Source organism: Nyctereutes procyonoides, unplaced genomic scaffold (assembly GCF_905146905.1).
Source record: "Nyctereutes procyonoides isolate TBG_1078 unplaced genomic scaffold, NYPRO_anot_genome, whole genome shotgun sequence".
In the NCBI taxonomy this organism is placed as follows: Eukaryota; Metazoa; Chordata; class Mammalia; order Carnivora; family Canidae; genus Nyctereutes; species Nyctereutes procyonoides.
The window spans coordinates 69,297,979-69,320,540 of NW_026575142.1; the positions used below are offsets into that span (position 1 = coordinate 69,297,979).

Here is a 22,562-nt window from a genome sequence, read left to right on the forward strand (position 1 = left end):
CAACATGGAGGGACCTGCAGGTTACTGTGCTGAGTGAAATAAGTCAATCGGAAAAGGACAAACATTATATGGTCTCATTCATTTGGGGAATATATAAATTAGTGAAAAAGAATAAAAGGAAATGAGAGAAAATGAGTGAAAATATCAGTGAGGGTGACAAAACATGAGAGGCACCTAACACTGGGAAATGAACAAGGGGTAGTGGAAGGGGAGGAGGGCGGGGGGTGTGGGTGACTGTGTGGCGGGAACCAAGGGAGGCATTTGGTGGGATGAGCACTGGATGTTATGCTATATGTTGGCAAATTGAACTCCAATAAAAAAATTTAAAAATTAAAAAAAAAATTAAAAAAATAAAAAAATTAAAATGTTTAAAAAATAAAATAAAATTAAAATAAATTAAAATAAAAACCTCTGTGGTAAATTTAACCCTGTTGTTTATATACATACATTTAACTTTTTTGTGATTGAAATTTTTCAATTCTTTTGAAATTCATTTTTTTCAATAAAGACTGAAGAATGCTTTTAATGAAATAGGTGGTGATTAGGAAAATGTCAAATTTAGTTGATTAAAACCAGAGGAGTTTTACCCAACATATATTAAGTTGTCCTGTGTACCAAGACATTATCTTCTAATTATGAGAACTCCGTAGGGCAGGTACTACTATTAATATCGTCTGTTAGGAAGCTGAGGCTCCGAGCGGCTAACTAACTTGCTCACACAGCAAATTGCTTGTGCACCCAAGTTGTCCTGCTAAGTCTGGTGCTCTTCTCATAACATTACCTACTGAGAGAATCTCAAATGCCTCTCAAACATTCTGTTCTTAGGCCAACAATCTGGGTGCATATTCTGGGTCAGTTTGCTGGCCAGTGTGTCGTCTTCTCCCTTCGGGAGGGCCTTACCCAGGACAGCCCTAGTTTCCTCCTCGTAAGGATGCTACCACCATTCTATGTTTTTCCAAACAGATTGGCTGCTGAGAGGCTCCAAAATTCCTACTTCGTTGCTGTCATCAAAGAAAGACACAGAGACCTCTTTCATTTGGAAAGTTTAATTGTTGATCTCCATATTGTGACAATCATAACACGTTAATGTCCGCCTTTATTCAGAAAATATGTACAGAATGGCCATTGGGGGAGGGGGGCAGGTACAGTGAAGCATCCAGGGCAGAGAAAATAAAGAAAATGAACACATTATAAATACAAGTGATAAATTCCAACACACACACACACACACACACACACACACACATCTTAGAACAGGAGCACATAAGAGAGACCGAAATACGCATTAGATAGATATTTGTAATATTTTATACTCCTTACTGCTCCTGAAGCTATGGAGTTCTGAACTATGTAGTTGCTGAAGATTTTTCTTATATGGTAGCCACTGTGGCTCCCTGAATGCCATGCTTCGAAGCAAATTCTGCTTTTAAATCATTAGACACATTCCTGCATAATCAGAACAATTAGAAATTAACAATGTGACTTCTTTCCTCTAAGTAGCTCTTCCAGAAGGGAGAGTTCTCATTTTTCGCCTCCTTGAGAGCAGTTATTCAGAAAGCACAGGAATGTTGTCAGTTTTGATACCAGGTCTGTTGTCCAGATTCAAATAGGCAGGAAGTACACAATAACCTAATTCAGGGAATGTTCCATAAGCGTTTCTTGACACACAGTCCAAGAAATGTGAACGTTAACAGCCTCAGGTTGGAGTGAAAAATAGCGTAATGGTGTGGGATCTGAGGTTGGGAGTGATTTTTCTCCCTAGTGTCTTGGGCCATTCTTGAAATTGGAAAAGTGAACACAATTCGAGGCTAAGAAAACCGGGGCCTTTTTTTTCTCCACTCTTATTTATGGGGGAAGGAGTCACAAATGTCAGCTTTGGCTATAATATAGAAGGATCAATCTCATCTGTTTACCTCGGCAATGACAAAAATATGGGAAATTTGGGGATTGAAAAATAGAGAGACATCTACTGGTATCTTCTCTTCAGGAATGTTAGCAGTCACTTTCACCTTCCCCATGTCCAGCTGTCAGCAATCAGGGGAGTTGGCCTGTAATTCAGTTTACTTTTCCCAAAGATGAGCCATTAAAAAGCAAATTATCTCACAATAAATAAATAGGTAGATGATAGATGATGATGATGATGTTGATGATGATAGATAGATAGGTAGATAGATATTAGGTAATCAATAGATAAATGTATGAAAATATAAAATTTTGGAAATACTGCCAAGTTATATGATATTAAAAGATCAACCATTTGAGAGTAAATTTTTTTCCAGAGGATACATACAAAAAGGAAATTATTTTGACTTTATCCTTTGTTGTTTCAAAGAAGAACAACAGCTCTCAAGAGAACACATTAGCAAGGATGTTAACTGGAGGTGATGGGTAATTAAATGATATTATGTGTGTTCTTTTCCCTACACAGACACCAAATTGTCCAATTTGAGGAATTTTAAACCGTCGTATTTTAAACAATCTTGACTCAAAGAGTAATGAAGGGAAACTGTCCAATGTGTGTTAACATAGGGATGTTATTTCGATATTGCAGTGTCCATCATTGGAAGATAATATCTTTCAAAAGTGATTCTGGTGATGAAATAGAAGACTTGTTTGCTATTTTTTGAGTGACTAGTTAGAAGGATTTCATGAGTCTAAGAAGAAAAGAGGAGACCTAGAATAAGTCAGGAAGATGAGTGGAAGGCAGGAAATAGAGACAGAGTGCAGAGCAAGAAGTAGATTTGACAGCTAAGAAGATAAGGAGAGTCAGCACATGGTCTTTTCAGTTGGATTTTTAGTTGGGAGAATTTGAGATATTAATCCCACATTTTTCAATCCTTTTATGTTTAAGATGCAAAATCCTTAATGAGTTATTTTTCTGATCTGTAGTCCCAGGTCCCTAGAAGGATGCCTACCTATCATTCAAAGTCTCATGTCTGCAAGGCTGGCCCTTTAATGCACAGTATGGCCTCTGCTTTGAAGTTCTTATCAATTTGCCTCAAAGACCAACCACAACCATCTGTATCCAGGCAACAGAACTGATAAACACGGAAGATTCTTTCCTACTTTTTCATAGCATGATCACAGACGGAGAACGCTAAATATATATGTGTGTGTGTGTGTATATATATATATATATAAAATCTTTCAGATATTAAACACCATAAGCACAGACATTCAAATCTGCCCCCCACATAAAAGAAAGCACATGTACAGCACCTATAGTACACAATCACTGACATCTTCAATTTCTGATATTCTAGTTGTAATCTCAAGTATAAACAGTCTGCATTTTTCCTAGTCTCAGTTTCCTCCCTGAATATGTTTAAATCCTGTTTTCTACAGAGAAGCACCCTGCTTTTCTTTTGGTTTATATTGTAAATATGTTGTCTATGCGGTTATACTGAGACTTGACTAGAGAATGGATCAACCAATCAGCTGCGGCCAGACAACTTAACTTAGCTTCTCTCACATTCCTTCTGGTCTGTCACTCTGAATTTGGTGGACATCAGTAGCCCAAACCAATACCTAGTTACAGTGATTATCTATTTTTATTTATTTTCCCCTTGCCAATTTATTTTACGCCTGATCTGATTTTTTCCCTTCCAAGGGCCTGTGAGCCCATGTTCAGTTGCTTGGTTACTCACTAACACCTGCAAGTAATCCTACTTGCCAGATTAGGTAAACATCAAATTGATGCCAAACCTGCTCAGTAAATTTAATCAGATCAGTAGGACTAGTGGTCCATGTAGGAAAAACAATGATTGAAGACGCTTTTTAATAGGATGAATTTTCAGATGGGAAGAATGGTATTAAATAAATTCCATTTGAACACATAGTCAAATGAGAATTGTAGTGTATTATGAGCCACTGAAATAATTCTTGGCATACTTGTAATTGTGAATTTTGAAAGTTTACCATGAGTTTCAAAGTAATCATTTTTTTCAGGGTTCTATACTCATGAGTCAAGGAAATTAAATAGTTGAATATTGTTTTCTGGAAAGTTCTTTTGCTATCTCCCCCCAGAAGAGAAGATCTTGTCATCATTATTGTTCTGTCTTACAAAATATGTGTCCTTGCATCAGGACATCGATTACATCGTAGGAGCTTATACGTGAAGGTCAGGAGAGGCTAGATACAGTGAGTGACTATAGAGAAAGACTTTAAGTGACATTAAGGGAAAATATTGTTCCCAAAGTAATCATGAAGGTAAGCAACACTTTAGGATCTTTGTAAAATTGATTTCTGCCATGGCTGAACTGCAGTTGAACAATCCAATGTAAAGTTCCAGCTAGAGTGACCTGAAATAATTCTGCTATTAAGAACACAGCAGCTGGGATCCCTGGGTGGCACAGTGGTGTGGCACCTGCCTTTGGCCCAGGGCGCAATCCTGGAGACCCGGGATCGAGTCCCACATTGAGCTCCCAGTGCATGGAGCCTGCTTCTCCCTCTGCCTGTGTCTCTGCCTCTCTCTCTCTCTGACTATCATAAATAAATAAAAATTTAAAAAAAAATTAAAAAAAGAACACAGCAGCTAAGTCAGTTTTCAAAAGAACTTTAAATGACACCTCACTGGACAGCAAGGTCTAAAAAATGCTGCACATCACTTGGGTAATTAGCACACTGTGTCTTGTGAGGCCATGATTTGCTCAACATTCCTCATTTTTCTCCCTTGGCTGAGACACAAAGTTTTGCTTGAAATCAGAAATCAAAGAATTCATACCAGTGTATAGTATTACTTTATCAGGTCAAAAAAGATAGATATGATCGATTGGCTGACCTTAACAAAGGCAGCAGGTATCTATTATTTTTTCCTCGTGTAAAACTCACAGTGGCTCTCTGAGTTCATGCTAATGATCACTTGCTTTTAGTTGGATAGATGATAGATAGATGATAGATAGATAGATGATAGAATGAGAGAGATAGCTGGATAGATAGATGACATAGATACAAAAACTACAGCATACACATGAAATAAAAATCAACAGTGAAGGAAACTCAGGAAAGAAAGGTAAAAATGAAGTTTGACAGAGTAGCATTGACACTCCAAGCCTAGGACACAATCTTCTACCTGAAAATGTGCTCCATTTTCCATGCTATGACTTAATAGTGCAACCTTGGAATTGAATTGATTTGGTTCAAAAAGTTTTTTTCTTGAAAATGCTACAAGATTTCTTTAAATTATATATAAAGTAGAAGTTGCTCTTCAGACAATTGACATGCTTTCACAAGTTTGCTATATCAACATAAAATTATTTGACCAACCTACCAGAGTGGTTAAAATGGTGCTACTAAAACTGGATTTTTAGAGTGGATTTTTTTTTTTTAGTTACCGTAGAGATAATCATCTTATTACTGTGGTTCTCCACATGCTACATATTGAATTATGATTATTTTATTGGGAAGTCAATTTTTGTATGAATATAGAGATTCATTTGAATATTACTGGAATTACTCAATATTATTTCAAGAGGAATTAAATACAAATCCTAGGATTTGTACTGAGTGGCATGAGCTACATTCAGAAATCAAATTTCTATTTGAATGTATTTGTGATATAGAAATCTAGGTAATAAACTACCTAGAGTGTGCTCTCATTCTCTCATTCATTCTCTCTTTCTCTCTCTCTCCCTCTCTCCTACACACACACACACACACACACACACACACACACTTATACCTCCTTTATCCTTCAAGAGTCCTTTGAATCTAACACACCATAATCCTTCTATAATGTTGTTTTCAGGGTTAATGCCATCAGTCCATGTTTATAGATCAAAACATTTGTAATGGATCCCTTAAGGAATTTAAACCAATGGTTCTGTCTTACACCAAAATTCACTTAATACCAAGTAAAGTTAAAAGAGTTCTTTGTCATGTTTTTGTTTTGTATTTTAATATGCTCTCATTATATGACTACTGAGAATTTGAAAGTGCTTATTTTTTTTGAGAACAAGAACACATAAGGGGGGTGGGGAGCAGAGGAAGAGGGGGAGAGAGAATGTCAGGTGGCTCCATGCTCAGCACGAACCCAACAAGGGGCTCAATCTCATGACCCTGAGATCAAGACCTGAGCAGAAATCAAAAATCGGCTGCTTAATCAACTAAGCCAACCAGGTGCTCCTGAAAGTGCTTCTTTGTAAGAAGATACCATGAAAATTCCTTAAATTGTTATGTAGATTAATTTTAAAAGTAATGAATATGACCAGAAAGACGTATTCATTTGGATACTATTTTTTAAAAGTTAACCTTCATCTCAAAGATGATTGATTTCCAGGGTTCTACACACACATATACACATACACACACTCATGCACATGCACATACACAGTGAACTAGAGATCATGTTTTTGTTTCTTAGAATTTTTGGTCTTGTAGGAAAACAATGACTAATCATCTTCATTTCTTTCTTTCTTTCTTTCTTTCTTTCTTTCTTTCTTTTTTTTTTTTTTTGCAAAATTATTCAAGATTTGTCTTCATCTATTGCTCCCTACAATGACCCTAAAGAATTTCTTGTCCCTATATTCATTTTGAGTATAGATTGATTGACTCAACTGATAGATACTGTTATCACTAATATAACTGACTTCCTGGTATAGTTATAAAATAATTATATTCAAAAAATAAAGGTGTATTTCAAATTGAACAAAACAATTTATACTTTTTATGTTGAGTTTCTATAATGGGTCTGCAGTAAGAGAATATATCTAAAGAAAAAAATAGTTCTCTAAACATGGTGAGATTGGAAATTACATCCATGAAAATAATCAATTTATATGTCGTATGTCTCTAAATATTTTCTACACAATATGTCAATAGTCAATAAAATGGAATCTTTTATGAATTCCTTTATACTTTTTCACTTATACCAAATGTGGAAATATATTAGAGAGTAGATATTTGTTCTATAAATTATAATAAGTGTATTACAAAGGCTATTAAGTCAGTGAAATGCATGAATATGTTTAAAGTATTATTAAAGTAATATCTTTTACTTCTCTCCCTAACAACCTCCACATATAAGAAAGTCACTCAGTTCTTAGAGCCACAAAAATGTTTTCTCCTTTTTTTAATTGCCTTTACCACTCTATCAATTCAGATCCCTGTAACCTCTACAAAGGTAGAGACCTTTGTTTTTATTATGCAACATATATTCCTCCTGATTATCAGATTTACTGTAAAGGTGGAGCTTTAAACATCCCAGGTATATGAGTCTGAACCTTTCAAAAACCTCCAATTAGTCTATGTTGTTTTCTAATTGAGCCAATATGCTCAGTTTAGCATATCAGGTATTCCAAAATGGGGTCTCAAATTATCTCTAACACAGCGATTCTTTCTTAAGCCTGGACCATCTTTGATTAAAATGCACTTATACACTTACGTGCAAAGAGTTGCATATAATTTTATGCATAAGCCTTAGAAACCCCTGCTCTTGGGACACCCAGGTGGCTCAGCCGTTGAGTGTCTGCCTTCAGCTCAGGGCGTGATCCTGGGGTCCCGGGATTGAGTCCCATATCAGGTTCCCCGCAGGGAGCCTGCTTCTCCCTCTGCCTGTGTCTCTGCCTCTCTCTGTGTCTCTCATGAATAAATAAATAAATAATCTTAAAAAAAAAAGACACCCCTGCTCTTTACCCTCACATCCTGCCACTCTGTGACCCATTTCTTAAATTCCAACCATGTTAAACTATGAGCACTCTGAGGACTGACGCAGTGTTTTATGCAAAAGCACCTTCTCGTATGCCCCATGGTACTATCCCGAATGTCTCCAAGTAACCTGGCTGGTAGTATGTCTCTCCTGAGGTTTTACAGAATGTTTTTGTTCTCTTTACCTGCCCCCTGTTACCTGTTACCTGGGTAACTGGGGAAGATACATGTCATTCTTCAGTGGCTACTATTCTTCCTAAAGTATATTCTTTTATTTTGGTGGGAAGTAATTTTTTTATTAAAGAACTTGGACTCAAAAAAAAAAAAAGAACTTGGACTCTACTCACCTTGATGAACACATGCTTCAATTCTATTTATACTGAATGTCTATTTGATTCATGTCAACTCAAAAAGGTGTTCTAAGATATCTTTTCATTTTGATCTTCCAGGTTTCTTGAGCACGGGGGATCAGGCTGCAAAAGGAAACTATGGACTCCTTGATCTCATACAGGCTTTAAGATGGACTAGTGAGAACATTGGATTCTTTGGTGGTGACCCCTTAAGAATCACTGTTTTTGGATCTGGCGCTGGGGGTTCATGTGTCAATCTGCTGACTTTATCCCATTATTCTGAAGGTAACCGTTGGAGCAATTCAACCAAAGGTATTATGCAGGTTGCAAATTTTGACAATTTTGGTGTCTGCATGCCACCACCATCAGTAGTATGTGATGCTCTGTATATATTTCTCTGTTCAGACTGAGTGTTAGGTTGAGCTCAATAACTGTTTAAAATTTTGTTTCTTCAGCTTTTCTATGCATGTTTCAATTTTCGTCAAACTCTTTTCTTTGTCTCCTGTGGGGCTTGGTAAGGATGCCTTTTTAAGCACACTTCAGAATAGTTAGCATTACAGTTACTTTTCTTTCCTCGCAAAGGGTGATTTTTGGGAAAAATCAAAGATGTTCACAGTTCTGTCGTCTCTGTTTATTCAGTAATCAAAAATCAAAGACAGGTTCTTTCTAAATGCAAGGATTGTGTATAATCTATTTTCAAGACAATAGACATGTAAAACCTTTTACTGGTAAAAAGATAAGGAGGCAGTCATAAGCTGGTTTGTCCGGAAACAAGGTTTTCACTTGTTGTCTGAGTACAGAAGGGATGTTTGATTATTTTGCATGCATGATCCAAAATTGTCAAAGCATCAAGGTCACTAGTAGAGCTTTTCATTAAAAGGAAAATTAGGTTTGAATCTGTGCTTTTTCAACTTCAAAAGTGTTATTTCCCCCCCTCCCCACCCCCTAAAGCTTGGCTTTAAAGCAGCATGAAGTACTGAAGCTGCATAAGCTCATGAAATATTTTTCTTGTCTCCATTTTCTGGCCTTGACACCCTTTTGCCCAAGTGCCTGCCTAAGGCTCATCATGTTGGCTTTTTTTATGAATTCCCATTTTACCATGAATTTAAGTCACTCATCCTAATTGCATTCATTATTAACTTGAAATATCCACCAGAACAGAAGTGGGTTTTTTGGAAAAATCTGCAAAAGCAAATACTTTTTCTCCATTGTACATAATAGATAGGGAGATAGAGAATACGCATCAACATAGACCATTTAGTGTTTTCTGCTTTTTTACTGTCATTTTATATATAGGAAGTATACCCCGTCGATTTGTAGGACTCAGTTTTATGATATGAGCATCAGACATAGAATATTTTCAGTATCAAAGATACACTGATGTGGAACTTCTAAAGAACAGCATATCATTAAATGAGTATATATATTTGGAGAATCGTATATTATCATAGACTTAATTTATATTATAGTTTATGTAACATCTCATTTGTGTTAGTAGAGTTCTGGTTTGAGATGACAAAATGACACATATAAGAACATTCCTAATTCTATAGAGATTTTGGTCTGTAATGAAGTGACTTATTTTGAAATAGCAAATTTTGTTCTTGGTTTGTTTGTTTGTTTTTTTTTAATTGAGGAGATTATATTGTTCTAGCTGAGGACTATACTAATGCCAATATTTACGTAGGTTAACATTAGACAATGTACGCAGACTTCATAGGGTCACTTGATCTCAAAAGTTATTTCTTCCTATTTATTCTAGAAGTTTTTCTAAATGTAGAGCAAAAGTGGGCACCAAAGCCAGTCAACGAGTATAAAACTAGCAATTGATAAAGAGATAAACCAATTATTTTATTGGCTAGCATTGCTTTCATCTGTTGATATTTTGGTAAATAGCCAATTGCTATGCCAACAGTTGAAAATATAACATTCCATCACACTCTTCTGTCCTTGTGGGACCAGAGAAATGGACTTACATTTAGTTTAGTCATAAGCTTATCTCCACAAAAAAGGCTGCTTGATTTTTAGCAGGAGATGCCCAGGAGATACCTTAAAATCATCAGGTTAATTCTGTCTCCTACACAGACTCAGATCTAAGTCTACAAACCCCCCAAAGCTGCAGCAGTGTTTAGCCCCGTATATACCAGGAGTCAGCCACAGCTTGAATACACATAATAAGCATTTTCACTAATGATAAAATATATGGTTTTTCCAATACTATCCAGACGGCATATCTCAGGCAACATTTAATATGACGTGCATCTTTGCCGCATCTTTTTTGGTATATTTAGTTAATATCATTGAGCCCCTGAAATGGGAAATAACCTCCAGGCTTATTTTAATTGTAATTAGCAAAATATTTCTCTGAACAAATGTTAACAAATTTAACAATTTTTTAAAAATTATCTGTATTTATATCATTTGCTCTAGCATACTTTGCTCTGGCAAACTAAAAATATGTTCATAAAGATGTCAGAAACCAAAACAAATTTAATTGGTACTGTTTGACTTTTTGAATATTTTTAGAATTATCTAGGAGCATATTATAGACATTTTGAGTACATATACATGTTTGGAGAAAAATCTAAAACTTTGCTTCTAATTCAGACACTGCTTTAGCACCTTTGTGAAAAGAATTCTTATCTCATTAACACATATGAATAATTGAGCATGTGTTTGAATAACTGAACTACAAAGCTATATTTGGAAATTGATAATAAGCATAATTTTTAAAAGAAAATAGATAAATTATGTTTTTAAAACAAGAATTTTATTTGAAAATACCTTAATGGGTAGATAAAGTGCATTTGTAAATTTGAATGGCATGCAGCTCTTACCAAACTGCATATAGGACCATGATTTATAATTCTTAAATGCAATTAAGTTAAAAGCAGTGGACCATGTATTTTTCATCTTTTATGATAAAATATAGCAGTGCACATTCATCAGTGGAAAAAGTTAAATCACACAACCCCACCTCCCCCGTTGAATCCTTCTGCTGATGGTTTTTTCTTTAACCTAATGAAAACACTTCAAATGTTATGTCTTCTTCTGAAAGATGAATATTCAGCACACTATGTCTGACATGAAGAGCTGGAAAGAGTATGTCTAAAGTGATATTCTGTTCTGTGCCTTCAGGGCCATCCCCAGGGTATTAGCAAATCCCCAGCCCCAGTAGCTATGTAAGCTCCCAACATTTTTTTTTTAAAGTAAGTCTGAATAAAACAAACGTACAGAGCCATTTTGATGGAAGACACATGCAGCCAAATTGGAAAAAATATTCTTAAAAAACAATACAAAGTCTAATGAAGAGTAAAGGGGGGAAAACCCATCTGGTTGACTTTTATAATAACCTAGGTGTTTATATGTTGAGTGAAAAAAAATAGTTGGGAATTTGTACCACTAATATTTACACATTCTGCATTTCTCCTTGCTTATTGCCTCCTTGATCCCTAAAACAGTTGCCATTCAAAGCCTGAGACTTAGTCTACCTCTCCGACTCCTTATACCCTGGGGATGACTTGATGTACCTTCTCTTAAACAAAAATGTCCCTATCTTCCTGTTTCTTGAGTTGTATATGGGTTTTTATATACACACCTAAAAAAAATCAGATGTTATGTTTTACCACAATGTTATTCAAAAGTCATCTCAAACTCTTTGTTGTTCTTCCCGTAGGACTTTTTCAGCGAGCAATAGCTCAAAGCGGAACAGCCCTTTCCAGCTGGGCTGTTAGTTTCCAACCTGCAAAATATGCTAGAATGTTGGCCACAAAAGTTGGTTGCAATGTTTCAGATACAGTAGAGTTAGTGGAATGCCTACAGAAGAAGCCTTACAAAGAACTTGTTGACCAAGATATTCAACCAGCACGATACCACATAGCCTTCGGACCCGTGATTGATGGCGATGTAATACCAGATGACCCTCAGATATTGATGGAGCAAGGAGAGTTTCTCAACTATGATATAATGTTAGGAGTTAACCAAGGGGAAGGGTTAAAATTTGTTGAGAACATAGTAGATAGTGATGATGGCATATCAGCTAGTGATTTTGACTTCGCCGTTTCCAATTTTGTTGATAATTTATATGGATATCCTGAAGGCAAAGATGTTTTGAGAGAAACCATTAAATTCATGTACACTGACTGGGCTGACCGTCATAACCCTGAAACCAGAAGGAAGACATTATTGGCTTTGTTTACAGATCATCAGTGGGTGGCACCAGCTGTAGCTACAGCAGATCTTCACTCAAACTTTGGTTCACCTACTTATTTCTATGCCTTTTACCATCATTGCCAAACAGATCAGGTTCCAGCTTGGGCTGATGCAGCTCATGGAGATGAAGTTCCCTACGTACTAGGAATCCCCATGATTGGACCTACAGAGTTATTTCCTTGCAATTTCTCCAAAAATGATGTGATGCTGAGTGCAGTTGTTATGACATACTGGACAAATTTTGCTAAAACTGGGTATGTATCTAATGAGTGAAGTTTTCTATAATTCAATAAAAATATCCTTGTAAGCGTTAAAAAATAATACAAATTTTGTGTCCAAATGATTTAATTTAATAAGTTCATGCCAATAACATGTTAGGTTTCTTTATTCAAAATTCTACATGGTGCTATTTCAGAAATCATTGCTTTATTAGTTCTTACTTTTTAGAAGTTTATTAAGAAAGACTTATGGGGTGCCTGGGTGGCTCAGTTGGTTAAGCATCTGCCTTCGGCTCAGGTCATGATCCCGAAGTCCTGGGATAGAGCCCTGCATCACAGCAGGGAGCCTGCTTCTCCCTCTCCCTCTGCTACTCTCCTTGCTTGTGCTCTTTCAAATAAATTTTTAAAAAGTTCTTTTAAAAAAATAGAATAGTGGGTTTTAAAAAAAAGGAAGACCTAATACCCCCATTGGATTACTCAATAATTAAATTTATTTTGTGGTTTTTTTATTACACAAGACTTGTTATTATTTAGTAGTGATGATTATTTAATAGTGCTTTCCAATATATTGTTTGCCCTTTGATCCTTCTAACTTCTTTGTTAGGTGGACAGGTCAGGCATAGTTCATCAATTTTGCAAATAAGGGACTGAGGTGATGAGAGCCTAGCCTCAGGTAGATATTCATATGTCTACTATGTAGCAGTGCTAGGATTTAAAACCTCATCTTCCAATTCCAAAACTGAAATCTTTACCACTATTCCATCCCATCCTTGCTAGCTTGCCTAGGAGAAATACATACACATATGAATTTTAAAATCTTTGGGTAGATAGTAGCCCATCCCAAATGGACAAAGAGATCAAGAATGTGACTCTTACTCTCATTACATTATCATCCATCTAAGCTGCCCGCAATTGGATCTATATTTTTAAATTGACCCAAATTGTTATTAAAACACAGTCTAAGGCTTTGCTGACTTGCTAAGTTACCTCTTCAGTCCGATGTTAAGCTAATACTATTTTGATTAAGAAAAAGAATTAAAACAATTTTCTTCTCACAGTGCTTTCTTCTTTCCTAGTGACCCAAATCAACCAGTCCCTCAAGACACGAAATTCATCCATACCAAACCCAACCGCTTTGAAGAAGTAGCATGGACCAGATATTCCCAGAAAGATCAACTTTATCTCCATATTGGATTAAAACCAAGAGTTAAAGAACATTACAGAGCCAATAAGGTAAACCTCTGGTTGGAGCTGGTACCTCATCTGCATAATCTCAATGACATTTCCCAGTATACCTCGACAACAACTAAAGTGCCATCGACTGACATCACTTTCAGACCTACGAGAAAGAATTCTGTACCTGTCACATCAGCATTTCCCACTGCCAAGCAGGATGATCCCAAACAACAACCGAGTCCATTTTCAGTGGATCAAAGGGACTACTCCACAGAGCTGAGCGTCACTATTGCAGTTGGAGCCTCGCTGCTGTTTCTGAACATCCTCGCCTTTGCAGCCCTATACTACAAAAAGGATAAGAGGAGACACGATGTTCACAGGAGATGCAGCCCTCAGCGCACTACTACCAACGATCTGACCCACGCACAAGAAGAGGAGATCATGTCCCTCCAAATGAAGCACACTGATTTGGATCATGAATGTGAGTCCATCCATCCACATGAGGTGGTTCTTCGGACCGCCTGTCCCCCAGATTACACACTAGCTATGAGGAGGTCACCTGATGATGTTCCCTTAATGACACCCAACACCATCACAATGATCCCCAACACTATACCAGGGATTCAACCCTTACACACATTCAACACATTCACCGGAGGACAGAACAATACTCTGCCCCACCCCCATCCCCACCCCCATTCACATTCAACAACCAGGGTATAGCCAGATAAGAGAAACAAACTCTATTTTTTTGATGGATTGCAGTAAAAGATTACTGAAGATTCCTTGGCTTTCAACCTACAAGACTCTTACTATTTAAATAAGAAGGAATATTATGTGAATATACATATCAAGAACTTTGGGGGTTTTGAAAAAAAATTCAATTGTACATATATACACAAATCAACTTTAAAAATGAATTTCAATTGCTTGAGGCAATTGTTCTGAATGATACTTTTTCATTCACATTCAAGAATTAATTTTTTGAAGATTTATGTTACATAATGGAATTAGGCATGTGGAACACCAAACGGGAAAGAACTATGTCTGAAATATAAAAAATAAAAATAAAAAAACAACCATGAATATGCACAAGGGACACACCAATGGAATGTCAGATAATTTTCACCAGTTTTTATTTGGAGCCGTTTTATTGTGTAGACCATATTTACATATTTGGATAAGTACACAAAGCACCAATGCTGTTAATGGCCTTAGCAGAGGCTCATGCTGAAATTTGCCAGTAAAACAAAGAAGTTTAAAGACTGGCAGGTACAACATTATCACATAAGTGCTGTCAGTATAAAGTTGTGGGGATAAAGGAAACTGGATATTTTTAGCACGATGTGCATGATAATTTATATGCTTGGTGGCTGTGCTGCTGATTAAGCCGTAATTAAAATTCTTCTCATCCCATTGGAGTCTTTAATAGAAGCTTCCTCTATCAATTGGCAAAACCTAAAGAAGATTTTAAGGGGCAAAAGTAATTAGAAGTAAATAATTCACAGTAGTTTTGATAATAGGAAGAATTAGTTATTAAAGGTATTTGAAGAAACTATAGGTATAGTGGTGAATACTCGCTGATATGAATCCCAGGAAAAAAATTCCTGTGTTTTTAATGTTCTTTTCATTCCAGTCTAAATAATTTATAGAAATACAGCCCTAATTGGACATGTGTTACAGGATCTATAATTTGCTGTGGTTTTTGTTATTCTGTATTTTGTTCCTTTTGGTAAAGGTGAAGTGTGTCCAAAGAGTTACTTGCAACAGTCTTTTATGATATGAGGATATGCCCCAAATCACCACTCTGATTACAGTTCTCAGTTAATTGATTTACTCATGTTGCATGACAAAATGTTTACTAATAAGAATTCAATATACAGTCACGTCCCTCCTCATATCACTTATCTTTCTCACTGAGGTTCATTCACTGGAATTTACCCACGCGATCTCAGTAGAGTACAACATAGATACAGAACCTAGAAGGAGAGTCAACACCTGGAGGATTTTAGTCTTACACGTATGTGCGATTTTAAATGAATACTTTAAGACCACAGGAAACTCTTCATCCCCCTGTTGTTTACCAGTAACAGTATATCACAGACCTTTCCAAATGTTTGTATATGTAATCAGATGTACATTTATATTAAAAAAATTGAGATGGACTTAAAGAGCACATCCTGATAAATACTTTCTCTCTTACCTGTACTATATTTCTATTAGACTAAAGTTATGTGATTTTTTTTTACATTTTTTCAGATGACTAGCAATTTTGATAGTTTGTAAGATAATGCAAAGAACTTTCTCTGACAAACTAACTGCAGTAACAGAAACCTTTCTTTTCAGTTACTCTTTTTCAAGAATGAAAGCTTATTATACAAAAAAAAATTGTATACTACTTGATGGAAACAACTTTGTACATCTTGGCCATGTCACTGGTCATTGCGTGAAATAAAGATAATCTGGATAATGACTATTAGTCCAATGCTAAGAGACATGATCTTTGCTCATTAAAGAGCTAAAATGTTTATTGCTGTTTTGTCTTTTTTTTAAATAACAAAAGAAACATGACTGTCTCAGAGAGTCATTTTTCTAGACCAAGTTGGGTTTTTGAAGACACGTAGGTAACTTCTATAGAAAACACAAGTGTATTTGAAGGCAAGTCTCACGTAAGATGAAACTGATGAAACTTTGGCATTATGAATTTATAAGCCCAGGAATCATGGAAAGTATTAGCTTTGTATTTTTAAATACCTCTTATGTGCAAGTGTCACAGAAATAAAATGTGCCAATTGTTTTCAGTTAGAAACACAGGTTCCAATTTTCATCATCAGAGAAAAGCTCTACTGGAAATAAATGTGCAATATTTCATGGAATGAGAAGAGCTAGGTTCATAGTAGAAGGGTGATTAAACTATCACAAAGTAATGGATAGAAAGTCATCCTCCTAAGAGAATTAAAAAGTGCTGAGCAAGACATTAAGCTGACACTAAAAGATAAAACCTTCTCTATCAAGGAATTTCTTTGGTTGTAATTCCCCCTCCCAATTATTAACTATCAATTAAATGTAGATATTACTCTATAACTTCAAATAAAAATCTCTGTGAGAAGCAAAAAGTCTTCGAAACCCAGAGCGGTCTACATGCAGTTTTTGCCTGACGTGGTTGTGCTTTTCGACTGTGAACTGCCAATGTGAGCCAAGAAAAAGAATTGCTTAACATCTGAAATACTGCTAATCAGAAAACTGTCTTTTAATATACTGGTTAAACAAAAGATAACAAGAAATAGAAATGGCAACAAAATAAGATATGAGCGAAATCTTTCATGTACATTATTTCACTTGGCAAAATCAAGCATTCTATTATATCTTAATGATGGCCATATTGATCTCTCTGCATATCTGTTGCTCTAAATTTACCTATCAGTCTACCTATATATGTCATAACTGACATCTTTGTCATATTAATTTAGGGAAATGATTTAGGAAAACAAAGCATAGTCCTGGTCTTTTTTCTAAATTAATGTAGTATCAACTTTGTGGAAGATAAAAAAAAAAAAAAGCAGTTCTAGGTTTTATTATTACTCTCAAGTCGTGATAAAGTCATTGTGAATGAGTGTTAGTTGTTAGTTTTATAATTACAGCAGCTAGTTTTCTGAGTGTAAAATGATTTCCCACAATAAACGGAACATTAAGAACTGTTTTTAAAGCTGAAACATACTTTTTAAATGTAAGAAATATTTTGAATATTGTTAAATTTTAACCAATATCTTTAAAATGTATTTATTCAGACAATTTTCTTCAGAAATAAGTAAATCACAAAATTAAAGGAATATTTTTGGCATTCCTTATCAATTCAGATTTTCCTCCCTCAGATTAAATTGCAGATAGTCAAGGCTGCTTAGAATTTATACAAACATAAGGTCAAAATGGACTTTATTTCATTGTTTTATCATATAAAATTATCACCAGGTGTTTTTCGCCAGATTCAAGTTGTTCCAGAGTATGAGATTAGAAATATGAAAGTGACAGATTTCATAGTTTTAAATCTCTACTGAATGTGTTGACTGTGAACAAAATCTGGCTGACTGCTACAGATGTATCACAGGGTTCATCATTATCTTTATGAAAATTGGAAAGTTATTTGCTCGAGCATTAAAACTATCCAGTTTGAATTTGGAGAGATCATGCTAGCAGCTAAAAAAAGAAAATCTGAGCAGAGAATAGATTATTTCATTCCTCGTTTCAAATTTAAAAGTTGACCATAATGATGCATTAATTCTGATTTTTTAGTTCTGTACAACATGAAAACTGCAACCAAATTTTTAAAAATAAGTTGCCATATGTAAAACAAAAGAGAAAAACAATGCACTAATTTTCTTACAGAAAAGAAATGCCAAAACTCAATTGTTATATTCTTCTCAGTTATTTCACCTGTTGACACACTCAAACTGAGACACATACTAATATTGTGAAAAGATGCAAAGAATGTGGCAAATGTGTTTCAGCTTTAAAGGCACTGCTACATAGAAAATACTGGGATTTTTTTCTTTGGCGAGTTTCACTGAAAGATTTTCAAAGCGCAAAACGATGAATGGAATTTTTAGGAAGCTGTCAAATATCATGGCAATCCTTTGATGTTTGTTTTCTTCTGTGTTATTGGTTCAAAGTACTGGCCTTTTTCTTCATTTCTAGTAATTAGTTGTTATAGACTATCAGTTTTTAATGTGAGTGAAAATTAGATAATTTGGCTATACTTGTGAAAACATGCTCCCAAATAAATTCAATTAATGGGCATTTCCCTGCTGAGATTTTGTTATCATTCATTTAATTATCTTGTCAAGCTTTACTGTTAAAGACAATTGTGTTGGCTTTTTAGTCAATAAACTAAGGGAATTTCTCCAACAGCCTTATACCTCTCCTGCACATGATATGATACCATACACTTCAAATTTCCAACAGAAGCCTCTAAAGAAATATCCTGCTGATACGAAACATTTGGTAGCCACCTTGATTCTCTTTCAAAAGCATTCCGATTTGACTCTATTCCGGCCCTCTGATGTCTTTGTACACAGGCCAGAAATCAATTCCATTTGACAAAGGTTATGGAGTATACAGACTGGACTAACCGTGTGCAGGGTGTAAGTGCCTTTCTCCCTGGGATTTAGTTTTACTTATCAACCTTATTGTCTCTTTTAAATTTGCAGATCCTGATAATTCAATTGAAAAGATACAACAGGATGACCATGTTACAAATTTCCAGTAAGGAAATCTTATTTAGAAAGGTCTCTTCTGGCATTCAATTTGATTTTTGTATGGCAGCAAATGGGTCCAAACTATTCCTAGGAAAGAGTGAGGTGAATTTTTGGAAAACAACAAAGAATCTTTTAGACATCAAATTTAATAGTATTTAAGCATAGAAACTTAAATCTCTAACAAACTTTAACTCTTTTCCAAATAGGTAAATTTAACTTAAAAGGAGTCTGAAGTTGTTAGAGACAAACATAAGTTAGAAAGTATATCGTTTTTCTTTCTAGTCAACCGTCATATATACCACATGGTATATATATATATATATATATATATATATATATATATACACACACACACACATTATCACATTATTTGGTACGTGGTTTATTGGATGTTTGTGAGGGCCCTTTCAGACTCACACATTTACAAATGACTCTGTATATCTTACGACATCTGTACTAATGTTATAGACTTTAATCTTTTGTAGAAGGTCAAGCCAAAGTGCTAGCAGTTTTGATTGAAGCGAACGATAACAATTAAAGCTTTAAAGAAATGTGTAAAGGTATAGTAACAAAAACTCAGCAGATGAAGTTAAAGAAAAGGGACCATTTTAGAATGCCACGTCTAGGGTTGATGTCTATATTAGATGGAATGTTTAAAAGAATTTTTGATTCATTTTCCTGCACTCATCTCATTTAGCAAATTACTGGGACATATGTCATGGTTTTTGTAAAAAAGGCCATCGGGTGTCATGATTCAGTTTGTGTTTGGACATCCGTGGGTTTCATTAAAACACGTTTATTATCATGAATAAATATTACCGTGTTTTCCAAGTTGTGTTGGCTATTTTTAAACTCAGAAATAATTCCTTCTCTGTGTGACACACACGCAAACATCTCCAAGATAAATGTTCCTTTCCAATTTCTTTGTGTTGCCCACACATGTGGTGATAGGTCCAATTTGATGGAAACAATGACAGTTTATGGTCTCTTCACCTCTGGTGAATGCAGGGAAAGAATCTGGAGAGTAAATTTCAGAGACTTGGGCTCACTTATTGCACAGCTTGTCAGAGAAAAAAGAAAGAGGGAGGAGAAAAAAGGGAATGAGTGAAGAAATGAGGAAGGAAAAAAGGGAGAAAAAGTTCTCAACTTTAAATTAATGACTTTTTGCCTCCAAATAGTTCTTTTTGTAGAGATGTATGGCTGCTTCTAAAAAAAAGAGAGAGAGAGAGGATATTTAAATAAATCTCTTTAAGCCATAGTCCATTGTCCTTAGGGAATAAGACTAATAATATTTAGGATGAGACAATGAATTTAATCCTTGATCCAGGCCTCGCTCAAATTGTGTCCCTGGAAACAAAGATAAATAAAATCTAGAGTGATGTATTTCTTGTTCTTGTTCTATTTAATCAATAATGATCTCGGCAGGGAGGACTGAGTGAAGTGTGGGCATCGCTCATCTGTACATAGCCCCGGGTAAGAATACAGTTAAACAAATAAGACATCATAGAATTTCCCAAAATATGGCCTAAAGATCATTATTTCCAAGTGGCTAAATAAAAGAACTGTCACTGTTTTGCTGGTCTCTGGCCGCACAGAGCCATCAGTACCAAGTAAACAGTCCCAAACAACCTTCAAAGAATTTCACATTCCACAAAAAGGTTTAGATGTTTTCTAGGGTTTGATGTTGTTTTACATGATTACATTTTTACTATGTTTTTTACATTTCCTTACAGGTTACAGAATGTTATTTCTGAGTTCAAAAAACAGTCCCAAATATATTCTATAAATGTTTACATGAAAACAGTATTTTCCAGCCGAGTGCCATAATTTGAAATACGTCCTACTCCCCCAATTCAGGAGAATTTCCTTGAATATCCCCTTAAAACATTTCTCTCTCTCCCTGAAAATATTCAGCCTCAGTCTTGGAGTTGACTTCCTCTGTACCAGAGGAGACCTTCCCACCACCCCCATTTGCGTGTCCGCTCCCATTGCTCTTTATGCCTTCTTCTCCTAAAGGCAGAATTTGTGGGGACTGTGTCCAGGGGATCTAAAGAAGTTGTGCCTTAGGAATTGGCTCCTTCCATTCCTCAGGCAAGCTAGCAGCTAGCATCATCATTAAGCAATGGGAAGAATTAGTCATTCATGTATTCAATAAATGGTTTTCACCATGGGCCAATGTGCTGAATGTGAAACACAATAGGCTGAATGTTAAACACTTACCAATAAAATACAACTACTGCCATACTCGGACTAGGTTTAAACACGTAAGCTATTCAGATTTCCTTCTGTACTACTCAGCATACCAAATCATTATACAATAGTTGGTTTTAGCTATTTAATATGGCTCAAAATAGTCAACATAAAACAGTATTGGCTGAGTTCACAGCAATATTAGTTGAACGCTATTGACCAAGTCCATCGATAAACACAGGTGTGTGACAATCCTTCCCAACAATAAATATAGCCATATCTGAAGCCACACCGCACTATGCCAAAATAAATCAAACATGAAATATCCAGCTTAAATTTCATCTGATCCAGCCACTTAACTGATTCCTTAATCCTCTACCACAGTCCCAAAATGTGGTTGTGAACCTTATTACTGCAGGACACCACTGGTCTGCAATTCTAAAGCAAGTGGCTACTTTAGAGACCATTTGAATTTCTTCCTTATAATCATCTATTATTCTATCTTTTCTTTTGAAAAATCATAAAATCTCCATCTCATGACTTCCTTTCAAAAATCTGAAGACAACCCTCATATCCTCCATGAGTCATTTTCTTCTCAGAGAAAAATTCCCATTTTTAATACAAAATAGCTTAGTCTTCACCATTCTGATCACTAGTTTTTTTTAATAGTCTCTCAAGCTTATATTTCTTAAGATGTGTGATGTCTAGGATTGTATGTAATAAATCCTTCAGGTATAGGTTGATCCCTATCCCTATCCCAATCCCTTATTGTAGAAACTGTATTCTTTTAATATAACTTATCATAATGTTATCTTCTTTGGTGGCCATAGCACACGAGTAATTTAGATTGAGACCTACTCCCTATTAAAACTCCTGAAACTTTCCACATGCCCTGCTGTTGAGCAAATTATGTCTTCATCCTGTCCTTAATCATTTGAGTGTTATCTTCAGGATATTGGATACTATTAAATTCCACCTCATTAGATTCATCACATTTTTCCAGGTTATGAAATCTTTCTATCCAACCCAGACTAATGAAATCCAATAAAGTGATAAACATACTTTTTTTTTATTTTTACCCAGATAATTTTAAAAAGATACTGTTGCAGAATCAGGCTGAGGACAAAGTTTTGGAACAATGGTAATAGAAATAGTATGTATAATACTGAGAAAATCAACAGCTAACATTTACTGAGCACTAACTATATCCTAGATTCTGTATCATACCCAATACCCCATAACAAACCAGTAATACCACCCTCAAAAGACACACTAATTAAGGATCTATTATTATGAGTCACTGAGCTACCAATGATAGAAAAATGATTGCCTTTGTTCTTTAATTACTAGCAAGCAACTGATTAAGTCTTCATTTTCTCTATACACATAGCACAAGAGACATTATCAGATAAATTTGAAGAATCTGTTTTCTTCCACTTAAAATATTTGAATGATGTAATAGTCATCCTGAGTAAGAAAATTGGGATAATTACCTTTAGAACCCCTATTTAAAAAATACA

The 22,562-nt window shown here is 35.4% G+C and overlaps 1 protein-coding gene across 1 annotated transcript in view; it reads left to right on the plus strand.

The window, feature by feature from the left end:
• Positions 1-16,128, plus strand: part of NLGN1 (neuroligin 1) — a 649,952-nt gene extending 633,824 nt beyond the window's left edge. The window contains exons 4-6 of the mRNA XM_055307675.1: positions 8,094-8,306; positions 11,671-12,460; positions 13,501-16,128. Coding sequence (XP_055163650.1) covers positions 8,094-8,306; positions 11,671-12,460; positions 13,501-14,323 — 1,826 coding nt within the window. The 3' untranslated portion in view covers positions 14,324-16,128. The remainder of the gene's footprint in view (positions 1-8,093; positions 8,307-11,670; positions 12,461-13,500) is intronic.
• Positions 16,129-22,562: the final 6,434 nt, after the last annotated feature.